The 25911-nt window shown below is 42.3% G+C and overlaps 2 protein-coding genes and 1 long non-coding RNA gene across 5 annotated transcripts; 2 read left to right on the top strand and 1 right to left on the bottom strand.

Moving 5' to 3' along the window:
• Positions 1-606: 606 nt before the first annotated feature.
• LOC135241964 (secretogranin-3-like) lies at positions 607-13851 on the top strand. Of its 2 annotated transcripts, none has more exons than XM_064312795.1 (12): positions 607-1108; positions 1702-1754; positions 2336-2375; positions 2671-2898; positions 5021-5163; positions 5637-5795; positions 5985-6162; positions 6329-6445; positions 8551-8634; positions 9145-9255; positions 10672-10761; positions 12685-13851. In XM_064312795.1, exons 1-12 carry the CDS (start codon positions 1012-1014, stop codon positions 12801-12803), a joined length of 1419 nt encoding a protein of 472 aa, XP_064168865.1. In that variant the 5' UTR covers positions 607-1011; the 3' UTR covers positions 12804-13851. The 2 variants fall into 2 exon arrangements, with proteins under 2 accessions (XP_064168865.1, XP_064168866.1); XM_064312796.1 differs by having other exon boundaries at positions 1708-1754.
• LOC135241970 (uncharacterized) lies at positions 10768-11406 on the top strand. The gene is made up of 2 exons (XR_010326184.1): positions 10768-10960; positions 11061-11406. It is a non-coding gene; the product is annotated as an uncharacterized LOC135241970 (long non-coding RNA).
• A 1235-nt stretch (positions 13852-15086) lies between the features above and the next one.
• On the bottom strand, positions 15087-22745 carry LOC135241966 (lysM and putative peptidoglycan-binding domain-containing protein 2-like). Of its 2 annotated transcripts, none has more exons than XM_064312799.1 (3): positions 21839-22419; positions 20876-21225; positions 15087-16396 (listed from the first exon to the last, which is right to left on the bottom strand). In XM_064312799.1, the coding sequence occupies exons 1-3, from the start codon at positions 22082-22084 to the stop codon at positions 16348-16350; spliced, it is 645 nt and encodes a 214-aa protein (XP_064168869.1). In that variant the 5' UTR covers positions 22085-22419; the 3' UTR covers positions 15087-16347. The 2 variants fall into 2 exon arrangements, with proteins under 2 accessions (XP_064168869.1, XP_064168868.1); XM_064312798.1 differs by lacking the exon at positions 15087-16396 and adding an exon at positions 16403-20789 and having other exon boundaries at positions 21839-22745.
• Between the last annotated feature and the right edge of the window lie 3166 nt (positions 22746-25911).

Here is a 25911-nt window from a genome sequence, read left to right on the forward strand (position 1 = left end):
GCATTGAGTATTTACATTGCTGTTTGATTATAAAATGATTTCAGAATCACACAACGAGCTCATGAAACTTAATTAATTAATTAATGACATGAAATTTTGGGGGAAAAATATGTATTATGTTTCCATTATACATTGTATTTACGCCTACACTATACACTAGGTCTGCTTGCCACTAAAAACTGGCACCGGGGTTTTGAATAATCACGTTATTAGGCTGCAGAGATTGATTGGAAACGGCGCTAATGGAAATCGAATGATTCTCACAGACAGGTGAAATTACAACAAATGTCGTTCAATAGTTGTTTCAAGGAACAACCGGGCCGAGTGTGTTGTTTATGTAAATATATTTCACTAGCCGACATCAACCAGGCATAGCCTAGATATAGCCTACTGTACAAAATAAACAACGATAAAAAAGAATAGATTACAAATATCCCATTTTGCTTGGATACGTTATTAATAGCCTACGAATTCGGGTAAGCTGACCTATCAATCTTTCGGTAGACAAATTTCCTGGTGTTATAACCGTACAAATTATATTAAAGGGATGGACTGACGCAGGTTGTGTGGAAGCTGACGCACGCACAGGGGCGGATATTCTCTCTCACCCACCTCTTCCACTAGGCTGTCTCCGGGAGTCAGGTTTTGTTCTCTTGGGTACCACAACCAAAGGGCAAGAAGATCGCTCGAGAAAAAAAAGTCGGAACCTCCGCGCCACCCAGCCTCGATCGTCTTTAAATTACATAGACAGACCTGATTTCAGCACTGCGGGAACTAACAGCTCCAGCACACTGATCTTTTTTTTTTTTTATTATTAAATATTTTGTCAACGCCGAAAGACTAACGCTTCTATGCGCGAACAACGATAGCCACCGAAAAACCGCCTGTTCATCAGAGCTGAGCTGTCCAGACATTCGACAAATTTATTTTTATTTTTCTGACATACAAAACGTCACAAAGAGTTAATCTCTTGGACAATACCGAAAACCGTTAACTTTAATTTATTTAATAATGGCGTCCAAGAGCATTGGGTTTTTCATTTTTGTCCAGATTATCAACCTAAGTCTGTATCAGATGTCTGCGTTTCCCACACCTGAATCGGCGGACGGTAAGCAGCATATTTCACGAGATATGTCTTCGTCACCATTGTAGTTTAGATTATGTTATATATTCATTTAAACTGTCGGCTAAACTTGAAAAGAGATTGCCTTCCTCCCCCAAATCCCTGATTCTGTATGATTACAACAAAAGAGTGAGTTACCAATGAGTTGGCCAAGGTCCCGCAACATTTGAGTGGGGATGTGATTTCATAAAAAGATAAATACATAGCAACCTAAACAAAAATCTAAGCTACAATAGATATTTTGAAATCTAAGCATTCTGCTAAATCTATTGTGTTCTGTTCTCATGGCAATGCAATCATTTGATTGCTAAGCGGATTATATATCAGTCTGACAGTTTAACATGTACCAGTGCATCACATTCAATTCAGCCTAGTCAGATCACAGCCTTGTGTGCGACTGCAAAAATTTCTACTATTCGACTATGTGATACGTATCACATGTGATAGGCTACGTAGAAGGATGGCAAAGCGTGATATTTGTCATCCTTCTACAGGATACATTAATGGGTAGGCTATAAGCCTTTAGGTTGGTTACCATACTCTCATTTTAATTTTTTTATTTTATTTTATTTTTGGATATAAAGCTGTTTACAACAGACGACTGAGTGAAGAGAGACCATTAGAGGAACAGGTAAGAGACTACTTTCTACTTTCATGCCAGATTAACGAGCAGGTTTGAAAACAGTTACAAGGAATTGCTTTTTATAAATAGATATTGATGAACAAATTTAGTAAGATTTTAGTCTCAGGAGAACCAGTGAATCTAACCAAAACAAACGTTTTAAAATAATTGCAGATAATGTAAATGGTCTCTTAGTCAGATTGGCTGATAATGCCAACACTGTTTGCACTGTTATTAGGCCTAAACAACAAAAAACTACATATTGTCCGCTTTCCCTTTTGCGGATGCTCTTTATCAGCCACAATCACACCAAAACTCGAATGCAGATGGAGTAGGGATCACCCTCCCGAAGTGTTGAATTGAGTAAATGAATAACTTCAATCTTATAAGCCCCCGTCCTGAAAACAACAATACTGAAAAAAACGTGCCCGCCGTCTATCAACGTTTAACAGTTCATATGAATTCGGCAATCGGCATTGCATCTTTATCTGCTCTGTTCCCGGATGGTAGCCTAAATGCCACATGATTGTTAACAAATCCCGTATCGCGAATGTTTTCTGAGCAACTAACCCATTTGTGTTTCACGACAGATCGCAGAAGCCGACGGCGGGAGCAAAATAGAAACCATAGGTAAGGCGGTGTTCTCGTCAGACGTCCCTGTTTCCAAGGCCCACGCAATTCACACAGTATGCAATTGATTTAAACTCTTAGCTTGTGTTACCTTTCATTCCTTGCACACTTTAAGAGATTGACACTCAATTTAATAATTAACATCGTGTAAGGAGGGAAAGAAAGGCAAAGTAATATTTTAATTTAATAAATTATATTTAAGGATGATACCAGAGCTCAGATTGTCACCACGTTTCCTTTTACACGCAATTGCTAACTAATCGACATTACTAATATATGTCTTATAAACTTTCAGACAACAAACAAGATTCAGATCATACGGAGGCAAGAACAGTCCCAGATAACGACGATTTTATTCTACTCAAGTCGTTAGCTGCTGGGTCAAAGGACCCAAGTAACGAGACAATCAATGCCGAGAAACCGAATACTCAGTACGTCCCTGACGATTCAGACTCCACCAAGAACAGGAGACTGGCGGAGGATTACGACTCCACCAAAACAGGCACAGACTACAAGTACCCAGGTATTCAATTGCTGTGTATTCAATTCAGCCTCATTTGGACTTCCATGTGTCATTTTTCTGGGACATGCTATAAGAGATAACAAATATGTTCCATAAGAATAAACAAACTGACCATTGGCAGCAGTGTTGTGTAGTGGACAGTTAAGAGAACTGGGCTTTTTGCCAGAAGGTTGCAGGTTCGATTCCTACAGCTGTTGTCCCTGTGCGCCAGCCGTTTAAATCACAAATTGCCTACCTCTGCCTCATTGGATGATATGTAAAATACACCTTGTGGATAAGAGTGTCTGCCAGGCATTTCGATTAGAATTGCCAGCCTCTGCATTACTCAGGAACAGCGGCTGTGTGTCCTGTTGGACACAGAGAATCGTTAAGCCCCTCCAGCTGAAACTATTAGGACTGTGCCAGAGGAGGATCCGTGTGATCTGTCATCCTGGCGCAGTAGGAAGGGGGAGGGGGAACAGTGACAGAGTTTGGTGTCTGGCCAAGGGAAAAACAATTTGTTTAAATAATAAAAAATAAAAAACGTGGGGATTATCTGTCCACCTTCTGTTGCTTGGAAACATTTGGTCCACCTGCTGCTCTATGTCTCCAAGCAGACCTGAGTCATGAAACACGTGTCAAAGGAGGACCTCCTGTCTGTCTGACATACCCCTAATCCATGAAAGATACTCATTTTGATCAGGTAGCATAGGTTCATTTGTATTTGCATTGTGTCTGGCAGGACAATGCCTCCTTCAATTAAAATGTAAAGAATAAGACACAAATTCATTTCTAAAAAACATGTATTCATTAGTTACGTGTAAACAGGTAACCACTGTAAATCTCCTTGACTGGCATGCAGAGTACATGCGTGGAGTATTTGGTTTTTAATGAATGAATATTCACATCGGCAGTGTTACTGCAGTCAGATGATACGGTTGTAAGCACAGTAAGCATATTCAGGAGTGCGCAGCGAGATGTTGGATCTATATCTTCTCACATTGCAGATTGACTTGACCTTGTACTGCTAGACTCATATTGCTTGAGCGAGTCTTTGTGCTGATCTTTAGCGCCAGCAGTATGCTCAGCTTACAGTGTCTGAGTATCTGAGGCGTGGTCAGTCGGTACACTCATTTTACATCAGGAGGCCCAGTAGCTCTGGTAGTAATCCTACGCGGAGAAATCATTCAGTTATTAGTTTTTGTTGTGTGTAACCGGCATCGTTTAAAAAGGCCTAGGTATTGCCATTTTTGGTGAATACTCCAAAAAATATATATTTAGAAATGTTTCCTGCCCCGTTTCCTGAGGCGCTGGGGTGGGTGGGGGGTTAAAGTAAACAGCCGATTGCTGTAAAAATAACTGTAGGTGAGGCTGTACTCCTCGCCCTAGATTTACTGCTTTATGTAAGAGAGAAATTAGGAAGCAGCAGCACCGCACGACATTCGGCAGATCTGTCCTCCCATAACCAGCTTATCTGTCAGGACAGTTTTTATGTGAATGAGGTGAACGGCTTTAATCTGACAGAGCTCCAAAAGAAGCCGTGCTTTGCCACGAGTTCTGCCGTTTGCTCAACTTGCTCATGCTGGAGCGAGACATGTTTATGGCTTATGGTGTCTTCTGAAATGAAGAAAGGGAGACTGTTAGAGGTTTCCATCTGTGTCTCGTAAGTAAAAAAACTAAAACGGCTGCAGCTGGGAGAACTAAAACACGGTAGTCTGTTCCTATGACTGCTAGGTTTACCTGTAGCTCTCAAACACGGCCGGTTCTAGGCATAGACGACAAGGGTGGTCATCTCTGACGGCATTCATCTGGGAAGCGCCAAAGAAGGGGGAAAAAAAAGGGGAAAAAAGAAACAAATCATACACTGTGTCCATGATAGTCAGCGGCGGTCCGTGCCCCGCTCCCCCCGCTCCATATTGGCAGGATGGCTAGAGCAGTGCCTGCTCCCTAAAACCTGCAGCAGCATGAACGCACTGATTCTATACAAACTGACTGTGACTCTACGAGGTTTACCTATCTCTGTCAAATACCTGCAGCTAAGAGAACTCCCCGATCCTTTCTCCAGTGCCTGTCTGACTCTGCTAGATTTCCCTGTCGACATTGCCAGGGTGAAGTCGCCCTTACACAGTGGCTTCTGTTTCAGACGACCCGGAGAGTTTCCGCCAAGTGGACGGGACCCCATTAACGGCGGAGGACATCGTCCAGAAGATAGCCACCAAAATCTATGAAGAGGACGACAGAGGGGTGTTTGACAGGATTGTGTCCAAACTCCTAAAACTTGGACTGGTACTAGACTTTTTTTAAATTCATGGGGTGATGTTATTTGTTTGAATACAAAAGACGCTTGCACATGTATTATTTTAAATGAAATGTCATATGTATGCCAGCAGCCTTTCTTCTCTATCTATTCTTTGCCGGTAATGTCAGGAGAGATTGTATGGAATTATGACACTAATATCTTTAGTGACAGCAATGACCTTAAATTCAGTAATAACTGTAGCAGCAGCACAGTCAATACTGGATTTAAGTTCATTTCTGTCACTGAAGATATTAGTGTCATAACAACTACCTTCAAAAACCCTGCAGTGGTTTTAACCCTTCGAAGAGTAGGTTTTTTGGAATGATTGTTTAAAATTCAAAGTCAGCGTTAGTTACATCAGCATTAAAATCTTTAGTTAAGAACATTTTAATCTCATATTTGTGGTCTTACTGTTTAAAGTTTACACCCCTCCCTCCTCTCTTTCCCGTGCTGTGCTTAGATCACGGACAGCCAGGCCGACACCCTGGAGTACGAGGTGGCCGAGGCTCTACAGGAGCTCATCACCAAAAACGCCAAGAATGAGGTCGATGACCTCAGCATGGACTACCCTCCCTCCAGGGGTGACGAGGGGGTGGAGCAGAACCCTGATGCCAACATGGTGTGACCCCGCCCCGGAACACCAGCTGTACCACCCACATCTCTCTGTGGTTGTGTGCATTTGCAAATTCAGTTAAATTATAAGCGCAGATGAAGATCTAGAGGTTTAAAAGCCACCTCTGGTAGCAACAATAACCCTGGAAGATCCTACAGTGGGATGTAGCTCATTCCGATCTCATTTTGTCTTTAGAAAGTGGCTGAGAAACAGGAAGTGAATGAGACGCCCAGTAGGAAGTACAAGGAGGAGCAGGCGGGGATGGGCAGTGATGACACAGTGGACAGATCCTGGGCCACAAACAGCGAGGATGGCCTGCAGGACCTGCAATACTTCCCAAACTTCTATAGTCTCCTCAAAAGCCTTAACACAGGTAGGACTATTAAGTAATGCATCTCCTGGGTTAAAATACACACACACACACATACACACGTGCACACATACATATGTTTACACTCCCATACATGTGTACTATGCTTTCTTAATAAGGAACCAAGGGCATGCTCTCTTTTAAAAAACTGACTACAATGTGTTTGCAGAGAAAGACGCAGAAGAAAGAGAGACCCTGATCACCATAATGAAGACCCTGATTGACTTTGTGAAAATGATGGTGAAATATGGCACGATCACACCTGAGGAAGGCGTGGCTTACCTGGGTAAGGCTGCCCATCCTCACCATGGCATGCAGTGAACCGTACGCCCTGTCCAGCACTGCCAGTCAGCTGGGTCACGCACACCTCTGTGTCTGGGTGACTGCATCAAACCAGACTTCAGACTCCAGACCTGCTTGTACTAATGAGGAGACTGACACGATCCTCCATTGATTTTCTTTTAAAAATTTCTTCACGTTCCAAAAGTGGCAGTTATCTAACAGTGAGCAAGCGTTCAGTCGTGCCAGAAAGACTGATGCAGATGATCTTGTGCAGTCAGGGAGTGGGCTTTACCTTCCCTGTCATAGTCCACTCCAGTTCAGAGTCAGCTCTACTCTGCAACTTTATTGATTTCAGTATACATGCAGTTAGCTAAAATGTTTCAGCTGTCATCAGATCTGAGGAAGGCCACTGAGATGGTAAAAATGTTAACTTTTTTTTACTTAAATTGTTAAATCCAATATACTTATGTAATTCAGAACGGAGGCATGTATAAATAACATATGCAACCATATATTTAGTTCCAGCTGATTAACAATAAAATTGGTGTAACGTTTATAGACCATCATTTGCATCATCAGTGTGATGTAGGATCAATGCCCCTCTTCCCTTGGGGACATCAGCAGCACATAGAAAGTCATCTGTAGGCTGGTAATATGGCTCATTTGACCTTTAAGGCAGTAATTCAAATGTAGATTACAGGAGTAGGTTTGTAAACCCTTGCTGGAAAAACAGATTTCAAGTGCAGGGAAATTTATTGTGCCAATTCACACACCATAAATTGAGTAGGGAGTTTTTTTTCCCCCATCAATCATGACAGATAATTATGCAAATAATGATTTTCTGGACCTGATCTTATCACACTCTGGGGCAACTCTGATAATTAAAAAAGATTAACTCTGGGAACACAGATATGCATTACTTCCACTAATCAGGCATCTGGCACACAGGAGAGACCACAGCTATCAGTAGTGTCTGTTGGATAATAGTCACCTAACCATGTAATAAATGTAAAAAGCAAGAACATGGCCATTAGGTAACAGTGGGCCCTTCCCGAAGGGAGCAGGCTGACCACAGAGCGTGATGATGCCATCAGCTCTGTATGTGGTGAGGAGTCTGAGGGGGCCAGGAAGTGCACATTACCCATTTATCTATAATGCATTATGACTCCGCCTAACCCACAGGGCTCTATATGGACAGTTTCCATTAGCTGGAGCTCATGTTAGCCATGACCACAGTGACCGGTCTGCCAGCTCTGCACTGTAATCCGTTACAGCAGAAAGACCGAGCACTGCTATATGGAACAGTCTACTTAGCAGACTATCCTTTGCTTTGAACAGAACTGGTCAGCATTTGGTGTAGACAGATTTCGAAGTCTGAGTTGCAGAAAAAGGTGCAGAAAAAAGGCGCAACACTCACTCTTAGAAAATGTCGAGAAGGTCGAAAATTTTGTTGCTTAAAACATGATTATTACAGTATTTGATGAAACAGTCAGCAAAGAACCACTTTTGTGCTCTTTCAGCAGCTGACAAAAATACAATGACCATTTTTATATTGTTTGAATTGATCTTGAACTGAACTGATAAAGACAAAAATAAATCCTAAAACTGAGTGAGAAGCAAAAACATTCAAATGAACTCCTATTATGTGAGCTGTGGGTTTCCACAGCAACCCCAGAACCACCTGTTGCGAACCGGGTGCGCTATTGTTTGTTGCCGGGAAACGTCTTACCGCTTCGCTCGCTCACGTCCTTTGTTTTACGGCCACGTGTGTGCCGTAGTGACTCAGCCCCACACTCGGCTGTCCTCCGCCCGGTGGAGATGATGACCTCCTCCAAAACTGCCGCATAATTAGATAATTGTGACACAGAAAAACAGCCGTTGCAAAAGAACAGTGGAAAAGACTGGAGAACACGCTGCACCTTTCCAGCCACCTGCTGCTCTCAGCGGAGACAGCAGGCCCCAAGTCTCAGTGTCATCCCTCCTGCTGAATCTGTTTAAATAACCATAATAAGCCTGCCTTGTTTCAGATAGGCTCCATTTGTTTTAATCGTCCGCATTGCATGAGGTTGGATTGCTTTTGCTTGACAGTTTTGTCCTGTTTGCCTGCAGAGAACCTGGACACCATGATTGCCGTTCAGACAAAGAGCAAACTGGGCAAGACTCTGGATGTGCCAGATGTCAAGCTGCCGGCAGGTAAGACAGCCTTGCTTCCTCTTCACCTGGCTGCTCGGCCCACGACCTCACCTGGAAATCCAAACTTGAAAAACCTCACCTTGAACCCAAACAGTTAAGTTTGCTTAATCATATTTATCAAAACAACGTAAGAGGGCCTAGTTTGGAGACTTTGAAAATTAAATTACTTATCTATGGAACATTCTACTACTCCATGATAAGACTCCAAAAGCACCCACCATTAAAAAATCTTAAATAAAAATTTTAGAATGAACGTAAATTTGATTTGTCTCAAGTCTGAGTGTGATAAGAAGGATATGGGCTCGGTGTCTTTTTCATGGTTAAACCAGAGGTGAAGTTCAACTATTTCTATACCTTTTCATCAGATCAGAAATGCACAGGCAACTACTTAAGGGTGTAATTAACATTAATTGTACACTTAATGCCTCAGCACTACTAAGAACCGAAAATCCATGGCAAATTTCAAATCAATGGCTGTGGCTCACTGTGCCCCTCCCCCACCTCCTCTAGGGAAGATCAGCGATGAGGTGGACAACACCAAGGAGGCGGCGGCCAAAATGCAGAAAGAGTACGAGTCTGTGAAGGACTCCACCAAGAGTGCACAGGTGGCCACAGAGACCGGTCAGTGCCTACCGTCCGCTAATGTTTCACAAGTCAAAAGACACACCCACTGTTAAAAGCTATTATATCATTAATAACTGTATACTTCATCAACAGATACAGTGTCTGTAGTTCATGGACATTTAAAGATTTCAGTGGCAAAATTGGCACTTCTTTCCTGGAATGCAGTGAAAATAATACCATCTAAAATGGTGGTCTGAATTGCAGTGCCCCCTCACTTTATTATTTTTTGAACAAACACTCTATTTTAACCGAACTGCAACATTTGTTTCTTAACTTTGAAACCAATGGCCTTTGACTGCATAACAAATTAAAACACAACATTTCCCCGCCCACGCGCGAATTTCACTGATTTGAACTGTCATTGGAATGGCAAAAAAATGCAACGCTGGTTCAAATCCTGTAACCATAAAGTTGAACGGACAAAGGAAAAAGCACCATGGAGGTTAGAGTGAATAGGGGTCATGCCCCTCTTTGTTCGGAGTGAGTCTGATTTGGCTGATGTACATTGGGGGGGGCAGTGATTCCACCACCGTGGGCTGGGAAAACTCAAGTGGCATTACAGCAGTGCTGGAGCGTGACAGGACTCCTCCCACAGCGTGCAGTTCCCCCGCAGGGAGAGAGCAGGGGGATGTAAATGCACGCACACGCACCCACCCTCACCAGAACAGGTCTCAGGCATGTCAGTGGCGGTCCCAGTGAAGCATTCAGCCGTGTCGGCCTCAGGAACTGCCCAGCCAATCACAGCTCTGGAACATTCTGCCCAACATTAATGACAAACTGAAATAAATAAATAAAAGTGCACGCCTACAGGACCTGCATTCACTCAACATGAGTTAACCACATGGCACAGATAAATGCAAGTGTTTGTATTTGTCAGAGTGACTTTGTTGATCGCAGTTGTAAATACATAATAAAACAAATAAATGTAATTGTATCTCAGAATTAAGGATAAACTTAGCCAGACCTGGATATGAGTCAGGCATGATCTACTCAATCTTGCCTTATTGTGCATGTTAATCCGAAGCCCTGGGAATTGTTCAGAGAAGTTGAAAGGATATGAAGTGTGGGCCTGCCTTTAGGTACGGAATTGTAAAGTGGTGTTGAGGACAGACAGATAAAATGAAAACAGGGGCAGTTATTACTTGTGTTAACTGCCCCAGGAGAAGAGAGTGCTGGGTGCATGCTGCATTGTCCCGCTGCGGTCGGTATACCTTCCTTGGCCCGTACGTGCAGGGCGTGAGGCGCAGGGGGTGAGGCGCAGGGGGGAGGAGATTGAAAGGGACCCTGTAATTGATACGACTGCAGAGCTCACCGGGGTGCTGCGCTGTAATTGAATCTGTCCAACTCAGAGAGACACATCTATCATGACTGACAATAGCTGTCTCTTTCTCTCTTTCCCTTTGTCTCACACAGGCCAGTCTGGGAAGTCAAACACCTATCTGGAGGCAATCAGGAAGAATATTGAGTGGTTAAAGAAGCACAACAAAGATGGCAAGCAAGAGGGTGAGAAATCCACAAGTGTCAGACTGCAGAATGAAAAAACATCTGCAAATCAATTTATTCGCCCCCAGGGGAAAATTAAATCCAGGGAATGAATTTTGTTGGCCATATGTTTGAAGTGTTTAGAACTGTGCCTCATTAGGATTATTAGCATGAGTATGTGTGTTAACTACAGCACATCCAACTGAAGACAGTCTCAAGGGTATTCTTTTCAAGTTTATCTTTAAAAAAATGGATGGCCATGCTAAGAAAGAATTATAAGAGGATTTTATGGCAATTACTAATGAAAATGGACCAAAGAGCCCTGCATAGACTTCCATCAACTTCCATCCACCATAAGGCAGTCTGGCTGAGGGTAAAACAGGCTGGCAAGTTTCGGGCAGGTCCTAACAGGGAGTCTGGAAGAAACAATAGAAAAAAATAATTTTCCCCTGGTTCCTGGCTGCATTGTTTAGTGTTATCTCTGTTAAATAATGTTGTAATCATTTAAAAGTATAAGAGTAAATAGGCTCCTCTCAACTCTGAGTGGCAACCCAGTTACAGACTTTTTCTCTCTATGTATAGTTTGGTCAGAGTTTTAAAACTTGGTGGAAACTTGTAGAACAGCACTTCAATTAAATAAATCCTTTTGTTTGTATGCAATTTAAATTAGCAATTGAAATGATGCATTGTTTAGTTTCCCCCAGACGCTCCTTGAATATGTATGAGTGTCTTGACGGTCTCGCCCTAATTACGGGCGATGCAGGCCTCCTGCCTATTGACAAAGGCTTATTCATTCTGCCGTGCGTACCTGCGGTTAGCGCTAATCTTGGCCTCTCCCTGCCTGTGCCGTTGGCGCTGTCATTGTGTGGGAGGGCGTCTCTGCCGTGCCCAGCAGGCAGTGCGCACGGCTGCGGCTCCTTCCATTAGCTCCGAAAGGACGGATTCATTCTTTCTTTCGCTCAAGCTCAGCAGACCAAGAACAGAGAGAGCCGTATTCCGCTAACTCATGCGTGATGATAGATCTGAATGCCAACGACCAGACAGAGGAGTGTAATTACAACGTTGTTGCCACCCGATTGTTGTGCAGTACAGACGTGTTTTATTTCTTTCTCCAACTTTCCAAACAAAGTATAAAATAAGTAACATAAATAGTTCTGAATTGTGGAGTGAAAAAAAATGACAAATCAAACTGTGGTGTACACTTTGGAGGTTTTGCCTGTGACCCGATTTTGTGAATTAAGAAGAACGAGTTGTCAATGCCTTTTAAGTTTGAAAACAGGCCAGTACTTCCTATGTTAATAGATCAACATTCTAAAGAACAGGTCATTTATGTATGCATGTGATAGAACATGTGCTCCTAAGGCTTTCATTTAGCCCTGTCCCTATTTAACAGATCACTTGGGTCTCAAAGGAACCAGCATTTGGAGTCCATGGCTTGATAACACTAGACTCTAGTGACTAGAGGCTTAATATGTTTTAGGTCCTGTTCCTTTTTTCAGCAAAGTACCATTCAGACTCCTCTGTAGTTGCTGCTGACCTTTTTCTGACCCTTAAGTACATGAATTACCGCACAAAAAAGTGATGCTTATGAGCGTGGGGCTTGGACAGTTCACACGCTGTCTCTATCCTTTAGTCACAACAGGAAGCCAGTGTGCATTAAACTGACGTGCTCCATCAGGACTCTGTCAGAGTGGATTGTACTTGTTTACGTGGGAAGTAGGAACACACGGCATAATGATGAGTTTCGTGCAATCATGGCTTTGGGTCTTGAGCGCATTTTTTACTGAGCACTTCTGACTGCAGCTGAAGTGTGCAGTGATCTGCCACTCACTCACCACTTGGAGGGAAAAAGATGTTATATATTTTATAAAAATGTAACCTTTCAACAGATTTAAACGGAAAGTCTGTAGCAAATGTGCCTGTGATTTTTTTTCTCCACCACAGAGTATGACCTATCTAAGCTGAGGGACTTCATGAACCAGCAGGTGGACTCGTACATCGATCGTGGGATTCTGCCCAAGGACGAGGGTGAGGTCATCAAGAGGATCTACGGCAGCCTGTAGGGACCAACCCTACAAACAAAACCCTGCCCGAACATCGCACAAACCGGCTCTGTAGTCACTCGTGATGACGTTATTTAGAATGAATCCCTTTTTCTCCACTGTAGTTCACACTTCCCTGCAATTATACAGGGTAATCCACCCACTCTACCAAAAATATAGTCCAAACTTTTCAGACGTTTATCAAGCCCCTCATCCCCACTCCTGAGTGCATTTCTCACATACGTCCAAATGTCTCACTTAATTTCACAGTTCATTGCTTTATTAAAAACAATATTTAAACAACAATGGTAATATAAAAATAGACACATTTAACGGTAATATTAGTAATAAACAAGGCATTTCTCAGAATGCCTCTTATGCCCTTATTCAGCAGTTCTTGAAAGGCTCTCTTGAAAGCAGTGCCCTGTAATCAGCACCAACTAGTCAGGAAAGCACTTGTGCTTCTGCGATTTTCAGCCCACCAACACAATTACATCCATTGAACCTACTAGCTCTTGAAAAAGAAATGACAGCCATTACAACAACCAAACATATCCACACTAAATGACAGAAATAGGATGAAATCCATTTTGCTTGGTTAGAGAATAGATGACAGATCGTAGAGCTTTCAGATATTGTAGAGTGCAATAGATTTTCTTTTTCTCTTTAAAAATACTACAAAATGTAACCATTACATGTAACCTGTCATAGACTAAGTCACTATTTTAGTTTTTGCTTTGTGTGTGTAATCTGTTGTACTTTTGATTCTGCCAAAAAGAGATGACGTTTGTGTTTCTGTTGTCATTTAACATGACTGTATGTTTTGTTTGGTTTCTGTTAGACATATTTGATTAGTGAGAAGACCTCCAAGCTCCTAGAGGGCACTGGTGTCACTCCTCTCTGTACTTGTGACTACTCCTTTTTCCACCCTGCATGTTCCAGAGCATTTACAACGTGCATCCATATGTTGTGGATTTACAGGAGACACAAAGACAAAGTATTTTTGAGTGTAAATATTTGTGAACTTTTTTCAGAATGTAAAAGCAATTAAAAACATTGCCTTTCTTTATGTATGTAGTCAGCTATACTCATACTTTAAATTAGCATTTCTTTAGGGGTCTTCCAGTTAAGCACTTCATGAGCACTACAAAACAGAGGCAGAAACAACACTCCCAATGCACAGCCACTCCAGGTCTTACTCCAAGCTGGCTTAGTTGTTTGTTGATAGCTTCCACTCGGAACAGTAACCTTCTAGTGAGAAGTATAAGCATTAATTTACTTCATTCACACTGACTGTAAAATTACACAGAGCAATGCCTCATGCTCTGAGACATATCTGTTATAAACATGAATATTAATGTTTATAATTGAAAATGATGTTCTCATCTGTGAAGGCATTATGTAATGTATGTCAATGCACGCACACACACACACACACACACACACAACACTCACAGTGCACACACAACTGCTTCCCATTCTTGGCAAATAACATATTGCTCAAGGGCAGATATGTATTATTTTCAGTTGCCTGGTCAATTACAATGTCAGAAGTCACAGTTCCCCACTCCCATGGAGACGGCCCTTAACAATATCTTAATGTGATTTACTGTGAACTAAATGGCAATTCTTCACAGAGCACCCACAGGCATCTAGAATATGGTCACAACCAACGCGAGATTACACAGCCAGTATGATATATATCCCAGCATAAAAACAGCCTGTCCAATTAAGATAATGTTCCAGTATGTGCATGGGCCTCACGGCCTGGAATCGAATGCAGCCCATGCCAATGCTAACTGTGTCCAGCTGCTCCACAGGGAGGCAGCCATAGAGATGCATAGTTAGGGAGGGATTTTGTTGGCATTGTACACCAAATCCCCCATGTGGTCAGGTGGGTGTTTGTGTAGTCTGCCTGCACAAGCTGCACATAAAGTGTACTCTTCAGAGTACCTGTGCAGTGACTGTGCAAGCTTAGGGCCCGATTTACTTACACTTTACATTCAACACACACAAAACCAGTAATATGACCAATGATTGGACATGGTATTTGTTTTGCACCAATCATTTTGCGTGTGCAGAAAAGGTTTTGCATATGCTAAAGGTCTTGGTGGACTGGAGATTGAAAAGTGGTACCAACAGCATCACATGTTTCTAAACTCTTCTGAGTGGATGGATGAGCCTGCAGTGAAGACTGGCTTACAAACAAAATCAGCCTTACACATTGGAGGAATTCAAGTGAAAGTATTAAACATGCTGGCAGGAAAGGTGAGATATGTAAAATAAACAAGAAGACAGTGAGAATTTTGGTTTACAGATGATGCATTTATTGTTCCTCAAAACCCAATGGCCATAAAATGATTAAAACAACCAAATCCATTGAGGTTTAAGCTGTAATCGCCACACAAAAAACAACACATTCACACATCAAAACAGAATCGTCCCTTTCACAAAATAGCATTTAATAGGCAAAATAAAATTTTTTAACAAACATAACAAAAATAAACACACTTCCACACACCCACAACTTCAAGTGAATATTTTCATTCCATTTTAAGAAAGACATTGAAGGCTATAGTTTTTTAAATAGTGTATGGTGAATACTTGAAAACAGACTTGGATGTGTTCAAGGTAAGCCTTAAGCAAAAGGATTAACAGCTCTTGAAAAGGTGAATTTGGGATATTTATTCCCACTACCTGAATACTGAAATGGTTTCTTAAACCAGGGGTTCCCAAACCTTTTCATCTGAAGGTCCACTATAAACCATCTTCTGGCAGAGGTCTCCCACCTCTTTAAAATGGCTAACTTCTGTAACATCTTACACAGTCTGCAGTACATTTGCTATTTAACGTGCTAAATCGGGATCTCATAATTTATGGATCCATGTCAGCAGACATTTAGTACAATGCAAATATGTAGCATTTATCCAATCTGAAAGGCTGAAACGTGTGATTTTGAAATTTGGGATATGATCAAATTATTATTAACGTCTGGAGCTCCTTTGGAGAATTCATGGACCTCAGTTTGAGAACCCCCGGATAACATTATTTACTGCATATTATAAAGCCTCATTCAGTGCATACCTGCTCCCCAGCTCTCAGTAGGGCAAAGCATTAATAAGAACCATGCCAGCTTCTAGAATGCCCCCTCTGGGACCAGGGCTAGGAACCCATTTAAGTAAGGAGCGGTTTCCTGGACATGACTCTCTTGTGCTTTCACTGGATGTGACATACAATAAGAGATCAAGGGGTCATAGGCCAAGTAGCTTGAGGAGCTTATAGTGTAAATGTAAAGCTATGGGTGCTGGGTCCCAATACACTCTCTCCCATGGACAAGACAAAAAAAATTCTTACTATGAATAATAATAATAATAATAATAATAATAACTTATTTTTGAAAAGGCAAAAGTTGACAGATCAGTGCAAACACACGGACACAAAGTCCTTTCATGGTTTGGTTAAAAGCAAGAATAAAAGGGACAGGAATGGTGAAACAAAATAAAATAAAATAGCATCTGGGTACATAACTGCAGCTCCTTGGTGAAATCCTCACCCTTCCTCATCGTCAGATCTCCTGGTAAGACGACGTGGGCAGTGAGTCCTCTTCTCGATCCCTGAGAAGGGTGAAAAAAAAGTTTCTCTCACATTAGTACTTCAATTCGTTAAATTTTTATCATCTACAGCATTTGATTTGAAACAACAGTCTGCAATATTTTGAGATCACAGTTCTACAGTCCATATTTTAAAGAGGAAGAAAAGAAAACACTCTTGGCAATTATCCCATTGTGGGCAGCTATGTGTTCACGTGATCAGTGCCAAACTCTCTTTCTGACCTTGAGGGGTAATATCTGGATCCTCAGAGTGGACAACATCTTTGTCCATTTGAGCTTGGCATGATATTTCAGAAATACACTATAAGCACTGAGAGCTGCCCTGGACGTGATTTTACAGTGCAGCTGCACCACGCTCTGTCTGGTTGTACAGTTTTTATCGCAACCCTTCATTACTGAGGTTTTTCTCTACAATTACCCCACCCCCACCCCCAAGAATGAGCTGTTCCTGACAGCAATGAGTCACAATGTGATCCTCCCATCCTGCACTCTGCAGCATAGACCAGCCTTCCAGAACTCACTCTGAAAAGGGCACTGGCCACGTGGCCATCACAGGAGAGGCAGGTGTCCCGAGCAGGGCCGTGTGCACCACGTTCACCACCAGATCATTATTAAATTATTAAACTCCTTGCAAATGTGACCAGGCCTCCTGCACAGTCCGTGAATCCTGCCCAGACCCATACAATCCCCAATTACGCTCGTAATTTCCATTTGTGTGTCTCAGCGGCTCGTCATCGCCGGAGCTTTCACGACTCCCAGGTGGAAACGCTACGCCTCGAGTGACCGCTTTTATTCTCCCTCGCTTTCGCTCTCTTTTCTTCGCGCCTCCGCGGCTGTTTTATAAATAGACTGCCGAGAAGAACGGGCTCTCGAGAGCCAGAGAGGGAGAGAGAGAGAGAGAGAGAGAGAGAGAGAGAGAGAGAGCTGGATGCAGATGATGCTGAGGCCAAACCCGATCACGCGCCTCTGTGCTGCTCTGTGTTCCTGATCATTTATTCATCGCAGACCCGCTCGCGCTAAACACTGGGCAACACATTCATCAACACGGTCCCTAAACGTTCAAAATGCATGAAACGGGTTACACAGAAAGGTCGGTATAAGGAGAACAAAAACAATAAAAAAATAAAATGATATATTCAAAACAGTCTGCCTGCCACAGTCTACCACAGCCACTGCTTTGCTAATTGTACTGTTCACTGCTAGTTTGTTAAGTACCAATGACCACAGTACTTCCATTTTAATATTGAAAGTGACATGATCATCAATAACAACCAAGTTCCAGCCCTTTTGCAAGAGTCCAGCTTGGTAATATTTCTGTTTTCTTGCCTAGCAATTGCCACCCTACCAACGCAGGCATCCAATCTGAACTGCAAGATTCTGGAAGGACATGGTGATAATTGTGACATGTTTTAATTTATTAATAAAAGAAAATAAAAACTTTCTTTTTTTAAACCTAATTTCCAATCACTGATTTTACTTTTCAGTTGCTACTTGGCTTAGTAGACAGGGCCCAGTCTGCTGTGCTTGTGAGGTGCATCTACCACCAGCTATAGCTGTCCTGTTGCAGTCGCACTTTGCTTTGGGAAATGTCAGCTTCTCAGCAATGAGAACCAAGCACACACAAAGGGAGCTTTATAATAACGCAACAAAACATTTCCTTATTGTCTAAAACACCCACACTTTGTACCAGGAAGACAGTGCTTTAGAGTCGGCAGATCTCAGCGATGAAGGACAGTCCCTGTCTGGAGACGCTAAGTGACTAACTATTGACACAGAGCTGTTAGTCCACACACAGCAGATTGCACACATACCAGCTGGAAAATCTGATTCTGTTCCTGCTCCTACCAGCACGCAGGGGGAACGCTGCAGGTGCGGTTTCAGCAGAGTGCACACATACGTGGTACACCCACTTTCTGTACCCCTTCCTGTGCACAGTTACAATGGAACCTAAATTGTTCAGTTTTAGAAACGCATAAACACACGTGCACACACATGCATGCACGCACATGGCCGCACACATACGCAAATGGACACGCACACGCAGACACACGTGCATGCACACACGCCCACACGCACAAATGCAGATACACGCACGCATGCACACGTGCACACACACACACACGCACACTAAGGGGGTGATAAAAACCTCCACACCCCCAGGCCCATTCAATTCCAGCCATATCTAAAATGATTCCCCATTGTGACCAATCAGAATTTTCTGAATGGTACAAAGCCCTTGCCCATGCAGCAGAAAGAGGGCCCATGGTTGAATCACCTGTATGGCTTGCGTAATTAATCAAATCCACTTTATTGCTGATCCACAGACTCCAACAAATCTGTTGATCTTTCGCACTGCACAGCAAACCGCGCCGCATTGATCCTGCAAGAAATGCAAGCCCTGGGTTTCAGGCTGTGGTGGTGTCTGCACAGACTCTAATCTTTACGTAACGTGGATTGGCTGACACAATGACACAAGATGGGATGTGCCATCCGGGTGTCGCAGAGATCAGTGCATCTGTGCTGCGTCCGCACAGATTGACCACCAAAAACACAGCCAGAGACACCAGCTGCGGGCACAGCGTCTCCCAGCCCCTGGAACAGGCCACGCCCTCCAGGACATGGCTGGCAGACCTGTGCAGGACTGGGGCAAATACACCCCATCTCACACAGGGAGGGAGGTGAGCCAGTCTAAAAACACAGAGACACTGAAAGAAGCTGATTCACTTCTCCCCCAAGAACTTCAGTAACACTACCACTTTGGCTGGTTTCATAACAAACTGATTTCTGGGTTTATAATGGGTTTTTTCTGGTCTTCCATACTGAAATCTGCGCAAATGCTACATATTCTTCTCTTGAAGGTTTGGGGAATGGTTTTTACAGCAGTTTTCTGGATAATTCACTTGGCTGTAATTATGTTCACTTGTGAAGTGACTGATATACAGACAAGGTCAAAATTCGTCCAGTGTCTTACAGTAGTCAGGTGTCCAACCACTTTTCATCATCTCATTTAAAATATAAATGCGTATTTTCCTGACTTAATTACTGAAATGCCCACATACTGGCTGCCTTGTACATATTCACTGGAAAAAATAACAGATATAATCCATTACATGGATCACACATGACACTCCATACAGTGGAAACCTTGAGTCATGTCTCATTCTTACTTTGAGGATCCAGGCTAAACTGCACAGAGCCTAAAAATGAACTTGGAGTCAGACCTGTTAACTGTAACTTCTGAGTTGGAGTCTAAATGTGACACTGTTGTTTTACAATTAAACATAGCAGTGAACCAGTAGTATCAATGTGCAATTGGCCTATGTAATTAGCATGTTAAGTGAGGGGGTTGGAGGGTGTGTAATATAATGTAATGGACAATGTGACCCTGTCACGGGCCAATGAAATGCTCTGTAACACGGGTGTACAGCATGTGATGACTGTGACATCACAAAAATGTCACAGAACAGTCACACTACATCCAAAGTGGCCCAGTCCATAAAAGCAAACACCACTGTTGCAGGTTTCAGTCTTGGCTATGACATCAGCTGACTCTTGCTAAATGTGTGCAGCTGCAGGACAAGGGAGAGGGTGAATGTATGTCAGTCAACATAACTAAACTACTATATTACCTCCATTCAATGATACATACAGGCTAAAAGCTGCCATCGTTGAGATATATGCCCTTCCTCTCCTCTAGTACTGTGTGTCAGATGCAGCGTGTAAAATAGTCACTGGACGTGCATGCATGCCTACTCAGAGCACACTTTTTTATTTTTTATTTTTAAAGGAGCGCACATATTTTTGTACTCGTTACTTTAGTCGGACAGATGGAAAGCAGACAGGGCAACAGTTACAGAAGGAATCACAGCTGAGGGATGGAACCGCTTGAGGGAAGTAGTATATAGCTCCAGAGTCGTTAAATAATTGGTAACACTATAAAAGAGCTGTATAACAAAGATTACAAAGGTCTGGGGGTCGTTCAGTCCCGACAAAACGTAGCAAAACATTTATTTAAACGGAAACGGTTGTGCGTTGAACGCCCTGTTGTGTTACGCAAGCGTTGCAACTATGGCCGCTGAGAAGGCCATTCTTTGCGTTCTTTTCGAAGAATTTTCGGAGCCTGATGAAATCAGTTTACATACGTGTTTAATACTATAAAATACTTATGACAAACATGTCTTCTAATGTCTTCAATTGTTGCATACACCAAGCTGCAGTGGACGCATTAGGACTTCAGTTGGATCTATTGCGCGCACTTCCTTTCTAATACCGCGGGGTTTATATACACGTCGCTACTGATTGGGTAACACCTCTGACACACCCACCAAACGAGAGAAAACGTACCTCAAAGCCCGTTGCACACCGTTTCGAGGAAACATGTCGTTCAACCCGAAAACTGTAGCAAAACAGTGCACACCGTTTTCAGATTGAACGTGCCCCTGGTTTCTCATCTTTTGGACGTTCTCTATTTTCTCATCTTACCTGATATCCTCCTCTTTGAGTTTCCTGGCAGCCTGCTTTGACATTTTAATCTGCAAGTCCAGTCTGTGTAAGTAGTCCTTGGCCGAAAGTTCCTCGGGCTGAGAGGGGCGCGAGCTAGGGTCCTGAGGTGTGGGAGTGGGCGAGGGCGAGGAGGATGACGTTTCATCTCTATCCAAAGTCACAACAGGTCCCTCGTGCGGCATACAGCTGTCACTGGTCTCACTTTCTGGAGATTCCAATGTCATCAGTCCGTTGAACGCTTTCTCTGACACCACCGGAATGTTCAGACTGTTCCGCAGGAATATACACTCGTTTCCGAAAAGCTTGTTAACCCGCTTTATCTGTTCCATCTGTAAAACAAAATCAATGAAAAGAAGCGGAGTGACATCAGGCCAATCAGATAAAATGAAACATTCATTTGACGAAGCAAACATAAAAATTAAATCTAACTGCTAGCATTGCATTTATATGTGCAGAAACATGTAGAAGACAAGAGGCTGAAACATGGACACGCGCGCGCGCCCACGCACAAATCTGTAAGTTCACGGATTCACCTTGAACCGCTACGTTCTACTTCCTGGTTACATGCTGTGGTCCAATGGGTTGAGGCGTTTATTTGTCAATTTTCTGCATAGATGTAATAAATGTCAGTTAATAATAATGATTATTTACAGACATGTCAAGTCTGGTATGTTAAATAAAACGTTTCTAATGGGTCTAGTGCGCTTACAATTTAACTTTACATGTCTTTTTGCAACGGAGCTTGGAAATCTAGCCTGGAAATTTAGCCGCTCTGCCCTTAAATGCCTCGGAGCGAATGTTTATGTATACAAACAACAACATCGATTCAATTACAAATTGAATTACGACATACACACGCCGGTGCAGTAGGCTAAGGCCCACTTCATCAAAATATTTTATGTTTCGCATTATTTGTTCGCATTTTTCCTTCTATACGCTTACCGTCACGCCGTATTTGAGCGCTATTCCCTGCAGCGTGTCACTGTCCGTGACTCTGTGTTCGATGTATTTCTCTCCCACAGGAGCGGTGACGCTGGCCGTGCTGCCATAAGAGCGGGTCTTGGTGCGTGCCAGGCTCTGCGAAAGCTCACTTTCGGATTCCGAGCCGGAACGTGACCTGGGAAAGACAGGTTGTCCGAACCGACCGTCTCCATCCCGCAGCTGAAGGACCGGTGAGAACTCCGCCATCTTCTTCTCAATAAATAATAAATCTGCCCTGTTATGATACGCCAGTTGACCTGCCCTAGTTCACAGAAGCATCGCTCAATTCAAAATGCTATGGGATCCCTTCCTGCTTTCGGTATGCGTAATAGCATGTGAGCGCGGCATGTTTAAGGACCCCCGAGCATTTCGCGGAAAAGTGGACATGGCTTCCTAACTACGGACATGACGAACGCTTCTAGAATGATGCAATTTGATACACGGCAGTGAGTACTAGGCTAGTCTGCATCGCTCAGTCAGGGTAGAGAACCGATTCCGAACCCTGGTGGGAACAAAACAAACCGTGTTGCGAGGGAGGGGGTGTACTTATTTTAATAATAAATAAGCAAAGGAAGAAAAACATAAAATGTAACTTGTATGTACTTTGGGCGGTGTTTTGTGCAGTTAGTTGTGCAATTTATGTGAAGGTGTGTTTTCTATCCCCCTCGCAGATCATTTCCCAACCAAATATGGATCGTGAGTAGTCATAAAATTGCGGGCACTAGGACACCTCGGGAGCATACATGAACCATATTACACAGGCCAATATGACAGACACGTGTTATGATGTACCTTATTTCACAATGCCAGAAATAATTCTGCTGGTTTTCATATCACATTAAATGAGTACTGACAAGCTATGTTGATCCATAACAGGACCAAAATGGAAATAAGACATTTTTGCTTTGTGTTTTTTTATCCTCTGTGATTTTACACGAATATAGTGCAGTACGCATTTGAAAATAGTCTAATTAATTCATTAATTCACTTGGATCTGCTTGCCAGTGCATTTACAAAGTTTAGCTGTAGATGGGGTCATGTTTACAACTTTTCCTATTTTTATTATCTTTGTCAAAATTATGGTTGCATAAATGTGTTGATACATCAAATCAATTTATTTTGTACAGCACTTTTTTAGAGAACTGTGCAGAAACTAGGCCTAAATCCCAGGCCTAAAAGAACAAAGTCCTCAAAGGGAAGAAATCACGGGAGCAACCCGGCTAACAGTAACAAATGCAACGAGGCATTTATCACAGTAAATAATGAAATGGGTTGAGCAGGTTACAGTCTGAGATATTAAACTAACTGCTAGTAGGAAGTCCAAATGAAGAGATGTGTGGCCTAATATGCAATTTGGGGGAGGGTGGTGAATCTGGGGCTCCAGGTACAAATCTCACTTTCAAGAGGAGCAAAATGAAGATTGCATGATTCATGCTATACAATTATTACATTTGAGTTTTTTTTATTCCACGTTCCATAACCAATGCCCCTGGTATCAGAATTTTTAAAAGTTTTATGGGAGCCACAAATACTCTGTTTATATGGATGGTGCCTCACGTCATGTTACAACCAATCTTAATACCGGTAATTAAACCATAGTAATTAAACTGTCAGGCTGCATCTGCTGGAGCTGATAACTAAACACTCACCACCAGAGAAAAGGGATAGTTAGTGCATAGCTATTGCGTGTATTCTGTTTTGAGGGAAACTGGGTGTTATCTTCATCCTGGAAAATTAGGAAGTGCCACATTAAATCTAGACATTCACCACAATTTATACTTCTGTACAAACGGCATAAAGAACAGCCACACACAAGGTACTCGTGCCTGTCCCTCTGTCATAAAGAATGCTATGTGATTGCTGTGTGTGAAACTCCAGAGACTCCGGGGAGAAAATTAAGAGTCGATTGCGGACAAATTCACGCTTCCCTGAGACATTCGACAGTCAACTGGCCAAACACACTCACACACACACACACACACACACACACACACACTCCTTTGACTGCTGTATGTCTGGTATGTATTTAATATCTGCAGTTAAATAGTTGTTATTCTTGCTTTTAGTTGTTGCCTCATGACGAACCTGAAAAAACATGCCTTTGCACAGGACCGAACTTTGATATGTGGAGCTTGTCTTGCACAAACATGATTTAAGTGAAACCAATGAAATTTTCTATCTTAATTTATCTCTATCTTTTTTGACTGCATCTGGGTTCCTGTCTCCTAAAGAGCTACACTTAGAAATGGTGTGTGCAAAGCACTAGTCAGGCCACCAGCATGACTGCTTTATGTATTCTACTTCAAAGCAGAATGCAGTGTCTCCTAATATACTGTAACTGCTCTTTCAGTGAGGAAGTTGCGAGACATTGGGGTTTTGACAGACTCCTGTTTTAAGCCTTGAGGGGAAGTTTGCTGGCATTGCTCATACTCATCAACCTTCATAGTCAACCTTCATCTTTAGATGAGACATTGTATGTGTTGTACTTTAATAAATCTCTTAATTTTAATTTGGTTGTCAGTTGTGTATTTTGATTGTTGATCTGATCTGATCTGATCTGGTTTCTCTGCCTATCAGTGAATTCGGTGACTTAATTTATATCTTTGACAACAATTAACAATTAAATCAAATACATTTATTTTACATGTTGGATAAGTGAGGGGTTTTATCTGTTGATGCACTTGTGTTTGGTATTCAGTGCCAGGCATCAAACGAGGGTGTTGGCAGTTAAAACTGATGGATTCAGAAAATTTAACATTTTATTTAATCCTCACTTTCCCAACAGTGTGATAATAACGTATTAAACCACACACAAATCTGGTTAAATATGTTGCATAATTGGGGAATTTTAAGTTCTCTGCCATCTCAGTTTCTCAAGTTTGGATATGAGATATTGGCAGAGGATCACATCATGATCCTTGTGATGTCCATGAGTCACAGACTCGACGCAGTCAGCAAATGTGAGGGGTATGCAACAAATAATTAACCTTGCAACTAAGTCATTACATTTGTCAAAACTTACTTTGTCCCAGTACTTATGCTGACTTAAAATAGAAGATTTGACTCTATTTGGCATTGTTTTTAACAGAGAAGTGCTCAACTGACATGATGCATTTTCCGTGTTCTGAGGCTAGTAGTAGCTTTAGCTCTTGCTCACCCTCCCCTGCTGCCAAATCTGAGTCCCTGAGTGAATCTCCTAGTCACCAGGCTTGAAAAAGAGTTAAGGTTGTACAAGCAAACTCACAAAAGTCTTCCCAAGAACTGTAACAAAAATAAAACATGATTTTGCACCACCAACATGGTTTTCTACCAGAGCTGAAATGTGCATTTGCCCAGAATCATGTACTTTGGGTGGAAAACCTTGCCAGCTCTAGATGTAAAGACTGTTGCATTCATGGATCACTTTTGAATCAATATAATAATTCTTAAAGTTTCTGGGATGATCTGGCTTGTGATAAATGGCCCATTGGTCATGGGGTTTTGAAACTACTGTCAGTGTGGTTTGTGTGTCAGTTGTGTGAGATGGAGTGAAGTAGAATGTAAAAGTTTGTTTTAGGACACAGCATGTCTTAAACAATGAGAAACATGGTAGGCTATTTTCTCTGGGTGAGTTTGAGAGAAAAATATAAAATGTACTTTGGATTTGTATTTAATCAAACTGAGATGAGGCGGGGAAGCATCTATCTAACTGAACTCTTCTGACTTCTGGTCACAAGGAGGATTTTGGCCTTGAAAGATAGGAACGAATCTAGTCCCATCTCCCCCGTCCTGTGTGGGTGAGAAAGGAGCAGTTCGACAAAAAAGAATGGAAAAGTACAACAGGCTGCCTTGAATGATATATTTAGAAGTAACGGGGGAAAAGGGGAAAAAATTCCTATCCTCCAATGAAAATAACATTTTATATTATGACTGTGGACACAAATCAGCAGATTAAGTCAGCGTTCGTTCTTCTGTTTCAATGTGATGAATAGTCCACGCTGGTAATATACAGAGGGGTTTTTCAAAATTTAGTTTTATTGATGAATTGTTTAAAA

Source organism: Anguilla rostrata, chromosome 16 (genome assembly GCF_018555375.3).
Source record: "Anguilla rostrata isolate EN2019 chromosome 16, ASM1855537v3, whole genome shotgun sequence".
Taxonomy (NCBI): domain Eukaryota; kingdom Metazoa; phylum Chordata; class Actinopteri; order Anguilliformes; family Anguillidae; genus Anguilla; species Anguilla rostrata.

Coding starts and splice junctions, on each gene's coding strand:
- LOC135241966 (XM_064312798.1), bottom strand. CDS start 22,084: ATGGCGGAGTTCTCACCGGTCCTTCAGCTGCGGGATGGAGACGGTCGG. Junction 21,226..21,838: donor CGCTCAAATACGGCGTGACG/GTAAGCGTATAG, acceptor TTTGTTTTACAG/ATGGAACAGATAAAGCGGGT. Junction 20,790..20,875: donor CTCAAAGAGGAGGATATCAG/GTAAGATGAGAA, acceptor GTTTTGCTACAG/TTTTCGGGTTGAACGACATG.
- LOC135241964 (XM_064312795.1), top strand. CDS start 1,012: ATGGCGTCCAAGAGCATTGGGTTTTTCATTTTTGTCCAGATTATCAAC. Junction 2,376..2,670: donor GAGCAAAATAGAAACCATAG/GTAAGGCGGTGT, acceptor ATAAACTTTCAG/ACAACAAACAAGATTCAGAT. Junction 8,635..9,144: donor AGATGTCAAGCTGCCGGCAG/GTAAGACAGCCT, acceptor CACCTCCTCTAG/GGAAGATCAGCGATGAGGTG.